Here is a 5,247-nt window from a genome sequence, read left to right as displayed (position 1 = left end):
CTCAGTGGGAAGGAATTTCAGTCCCTACACGGAGATTTTGGAAGGATGCCCGGCTCACTAACTCCAGAAGTTGAGCCCAAAATGCCTTGGGGGCATTAAGCTTCCTGCCTGTGCCTTTCACCCAGCCCAGCGGCTCTTGCTGCATTTACCAGCATGGGCAGGAGATCTTCAGGGCTTTCAGGGACAGGAAATCTCTCCAACTCCATGCTGATGTGAAGGAAGCCCCTGGGCCTGCCTGCTAGAATCCCCTCCCTCCAGGGATGCTATACATTTGACACTTAATAATGGCACAGATCTCCCCAGTAGGGCCACCATGCAAAGGAGAAGGGGAGACTGCCTTCCACTGCACCACCGAGACCAAGAGACACCAGGCGAAGGCTGCTGCAAGGGTGAAGGGGGTGAAGGATAGTGCACTGTGCACTTGTGAGTAGGACTGAGAGATGACTAGGTGAATTTCCTTCTTAGGGCACCTCCAAGAATGGACAAGGGATCACCCTAGTCTTCTCTGCCCCACTCCCCGGGGGAGGGAGAGGGGTTTCTTGCCCTCATAAACAGGAGTAGAATCTCTAGCACAACTCCATGGCCATTTTCAAACTCAAACAGTGGCCCTCAGGAGCACCACCTACCCCCATTCCCTAATGGGTCCTGGGGCACTCTGGTGGACCCCTGACAAAGGATCCTCTTTCTTCTTTTTCTAAAAAAAAATATGTTTTTATTTATTTGACTGCACCAGGACTTAGTTGCAGCATGTGGGATCTAGTTCCCCAACCAGGGACCAAACTTGGGCCCCCTCCATTAGGTGTAAGGAGTCTTAGCCATGAGACCACCAGGGAAGTCCTTCTTTTTTTCTTATCTACTAGAAGAGCAGAGGCTGAGAAGGATAAGTGAAGGGTTGGCAGGAGGAGAGGAGAGCAGATATTAAAAACGGAGCTCTCATAGTTCAAAGGCCTAATGTAATTGTTCCTTCATGTGTGCCTTTGAGGAAGGTAGCAGAGAGAGCAGTGGCTAAGAGCCTGGCAAGCTGTGCACCCAGAGAATCTAGCATAAGGTCTGGGACCACCACTCATTAGCTTGGAGGAAGGCAGAGCAGAGTCTGGTCTTAAAGCAGAGAAAACTAGTCCTGGAACAGGGCTTCAGAAGAAATCTGTTGATCCCACTTAAATACCGTAGAGAGATAGATCTAATGGACACAGCCTCTGCCTGTAGCCTGCCTGGGAAGACAATACACAAACCCCACAAGGCTGACTGGTCAGGTGAGGAGAAGGGAACCCCAAACTGGGCTTTGAGGGCTTGTGGGATATGAGGAGGAAGAAGGGATCATGGGAGACATTCCAACAAATAAACAGCTCAAGGAAAGAATGGTGAGATTTGCATGGCATATGTGGTAGGTGCTGAGAAAGCCAGGTAGCTTGGAGGATCTGTGGGTCAGAGAGGAGGGGCCCCCAAGATGCTTAGATGAGGATGTTTTGGTAGTCATGCTGTTAGCATCATGGCTCAGAACTCTCATTGAGTCATAGAAAATCCTATAGACTTGAAAATTGGTCAGAACCAGAAGAGAAATGTCTTAGTATAGTCTAAGGAGGCATGAAAATGGGCATGAGAGATGAAGCAGTATCTGCTGGTGGGTGGACCAGGAAGGCAGGCTAGTTAGGGGCTCCTGAGAAAGCCCAGATCTGGATGTGGACTAGTGAGAAGGAGGATGTGAGCCTCTCCCCATTCTCATCCCTCATCCTTCTGGCTTTAGAGTTTGCTGTTTGCACAGCTGACAAATCCTTGTCTCTTGAATGTGACCCCTCTCAAAGTCCAAGACGCTGAGCTTCCCTAGTTCTCTTCTCTTCATAAACATTCCTGACCTGAATAATTTTCCTTCTTCTTCCAGTTACTGGTGTTCCCTAAAGCTCAGCACAAAAATATCACACTATCTTCTTTTGCTCATAGCCTCAGACAACTTCTTCATCCCTCACCCTTCACCAGAATTTTGCATCAAGCAGTCCTCATAGTCTTGTTTTCAGTGCTGTCCTCTGGAAATTAGATGCTTGAAAATGTCACGATGGCTCCTCAATTCTCCCTCTGTTCCTACTTCCACTAAGCCTCCCTTACATAAATTGCTACCATTTATTGAGCACTTTCAATGGACCAGATGGATTTCACACAAACTCCATTCTGGAGGAGGTATTACAGATAAAGCACAAGGGACCCTGAGAGGCTAAGTGACTTAGGAGTGGTTAAAGAGGATACGAGATGAAGGTGTGTTGACACCTGAGTCTATGCTCTCTTCTCATGTCTCCAACTCCTGGAAGGAATCTCCTGCTAACACAACTCTATTCAGCTGACTGCTTGGCCCAGCCCTCCCCTTGGTTCTCATGACATTGATGCAATCACAGGTCTCCAGCCAGGTGTTCCTTGGACCAAAGAATAGCAGACCCAGAAGAGTCCCTTGGAGTCATCAAGACAACAGAATTAACCAAAATCACACAGTGAATTAGGTGCAGATTAAGGACCAGCCCCACTCTTCTGATTTCCAGAGTCCTCCCACTTATACCAACCCTTTTACTTGTCTAGTGTTGGTATTTTGCAAAATTTATTGACATGGGGTATCTCATAAGCTTTTTTCTATTACCCCGTGCCATGGATGTTTCATTTCTAACAGATGGGGATACTGAGGTCAATGGGGGTGAAGGGACTTGCCCAAATTCACACAGATGGGTAATTGACAGCCTTCAGACATTTAGGAAGAGCTGAATTTAAAATGTTATCATAGGGTGGTAATTATAAGGATTCGACAGAAAATCCCACAGATATCCAATCACAGGCCTCAGGGCAAGTTAGGAATCAAAATCATGCTTTCCATTTCTCGGGGCTGTGAAGTCTCTGCTCTCTGCTTCCCAGCATGTCGGCTCTTATCTCTCTAAGACCTCCACTGTTCTCTACAACTCCAGCTTCCCTGTGACTTCAGGTTACCAGCACAGCAGCTCTGGGTTGACTGTACCTCAAGCACCGACGGCTCAGTGACACAGACTTTCAGTGTCATCATTTAAAATTTTCAGCAGAGAATTGTTCTCCAGACCAAGACAAGTATATGTGCTTGGAAGCATTCAGCAGTGATCAGAGGCTGGCTGGGTTCCCCTGCTTCAGACATAGCTACCTAAAGCCTTGCCTTCTATAGGTGAAGGTGGGTTCCAGGGAAGGACCTGTGAGCACTCAGGCACCTTATATTCTGTTACAGGCATGAAGCCAGATCTTCCGATGGCTCTCCCAGTTCAGGAGCTGCCCTAGTTTACTACACCTTTTCACCCAACTCAACAAAGATTTGACTCAATCTCAAGCTACTGTGCAAGGGGCTGTGTGTGGCTCTGGTTCAGTCAGCTGTCTGACTGAGGACAGTCAGCTGTGTCCTCCCTCCCCCAAGGCTGAGGACAGAACAGACCGCTCTTTATCTCCTAATAGGCAGACCACCATGCACAGCCTTGGCAAGGAGAACCACAGCTCTGTCTCTGAGTTCATCCTCCTTGGCTTCTCCAGTGAGTCTCATGTCAGAATGGCTCTGTTCACGTTCTTCCTTCTTCTCTACTTTATCACCATTTTGGGCAATGGACTCATCATCACCCTGATCTACTTGGATACACACCTCCACACACCTATGTACTTCTTTCTCAGCATCCTCTCCCTGGTAGACATGAGCTATGTCACCACCACTGTGCCCCAGATGTTGGTTAATCTGGTATATCCAGGGAGGACCATTTCCTGGGGAGCTTGTGCAGCCCAGATGTTTATCTTCTTGATCCTGGGCATTGCTGAGTGTGTCCTCTATGCCATTATGGCCTATGACAGGTATATGGCCATCTGCTTCCCCCTTCACTATACTATACTGATGAGTCATCCTATTTGTATCAAGATGGTCACAGTCTGTTGGTTCATTAGCATAGCTGGGGCCCTGATCTATACTGTCTTCACCATGCGTCTGCCTTATTGTGGCCCCCACAAGATAAACCACTTCTTCTGTGAGGTCCCTGCTGTCCTGAAGTTGGCTTGTGCAGACACCTCCCTCAATGACCAGTTGGACTTCATCTTGGGTTTCATCTTGCTTTTGATACCACTTTCCTTCATTCTGGTCTCTTATGTTCGCATCTTTGTCTCCATCTTAAGCATCCGCTCACCCCAGGGCAGACTCAAGTCCTTCTCCACGTGTGCTTCCCACATCACCGTGGTCACCATGTTCTATGGGCCAGCCATGATCATGTACATGAGGCCTGGGTCCTGGTATGATCCAGAGAGGGACAAGAAGCTGGCCCTTTTCTACAATGTTGTCTCTGCCTTCCTCAACCCCATCATCTACAGTCTCCGGAACAAAGATGTAAAGAGGGCCTTTCTGAAAGTACTTGGCAAGAGAGCGACAGCTCAATGACCCAGGGTGTTTCAGAGTTGTCCAGAATCATGGGCCAACTTGATGAGGCTCATGTGGTATCATGAAAGTACATCAGGTTCTGGTCAGAAATTTTGAGCTACCCAAAAAAGGCGAGGTCACCCTGAAGTTCTCCCCACTGGCTGGAAAATTTTCAGCTGCTACCACCCACAGACTCAGTCAAGGATTTAAGACGAAGGATTTGATTTACAATAAGTATGTCCTTATGGTCCAAGGTTATTGCTTTACTGTTTTTCCTTGGTTCTTTCCTCAACTCTGGAAAATTATGTCAGTTCAATATATCATGGCCAAGTGTTTAACATGCATATGTGCTTTTCAATGGTATAAAGGACTGGGGGTGAAGATGACAAAAAGGGTAGCAGATTATGTAGGAACAGTCTTGCGTTACTCTCTGACAAGCACTCAGAAGTAATATTAGCATTGCTTTTTGCACTTGGTGGTATAAAATCTAAGTTAGAGTTATTTTAGACATATCTGTAGAACTATATGGCTAATAATATTCTTCAACTTGTGAAACTCTTAGCTGATTTTATATTTTAAATATTTTTATTTTCAGAAAAATAAATAAACATTTCATAAAAGAAAATACATGTGTATACCTGCATCTTTTTTTTTTTTTTGGCTCTTCTTCATTGTGTGTCTTTGGCTGAGTCTTTGCTATGGCACATGCACTTCTCTAGTTGTGGCACATGGGTTCTGTAGTTGATGCCCAGGTCTTAGTTGCCCCATGGCATGTGGAATATTACATCCCTGATCAGAGATAGAATCTGGGTCCCCTGCATTGGAAGCATGGATTCTTAACCAGGACAGGCAGGAAAGTTTCC

The 5,247-nt window shown here is 46.6% G+C and overlaps 1 protein-coding gene across 1 annotated transcript; it reads left to right on the top strand.

Annotated features, from left to right (window-relative positions):
- Nucleotides 1-3,457: 3,457 nt before the first annotated feature.
- LOC122677374 (olfactory receptor 2A12-like) lies at nucleotides 3,458-4,405 on the top strand. The gene has a single exon (XM_043877382.1). It carries the CDS (start codon nucleotides 3,458-3,460, stop codon nucleotides 4,403-4,405), a length of 948 nt encoding a protein of 315 aa, XP_043733317.1.
- Nucleotides 4,406-5,247: the final 842 nt, after the last annotated feature.

This window comes from Cervus elaphus, chromosome 20 (genome assembly GCF_910594005.1).
Source record: "Cervus elaphus chromosome 20, mCerEla1.1, whole genome shotgun sequence".
NCBI classification, from domain to species: domain Eukaryota; kingdom Metazoa; phylum Chordata; class Mammalia; order Artiodactyla; family Cervidae; genus Cervus; species Cervus elaphus.
The sequence above is the reverse complement of the archived record's forward strand: the minus strand, read 5'-3'. Positions and strand labels throughout refer to the sequence as shown.

Bases quoted from the DNA above. Each gene is read 5' to 3' on its own strand.
- LOC122677374 (XM_043877382.1), top strand. From the start codon at position 3,458: ATGCACAGCCTTGGCAAGGAGAACCACAGCTCTGTCTCTGAGTTCATC.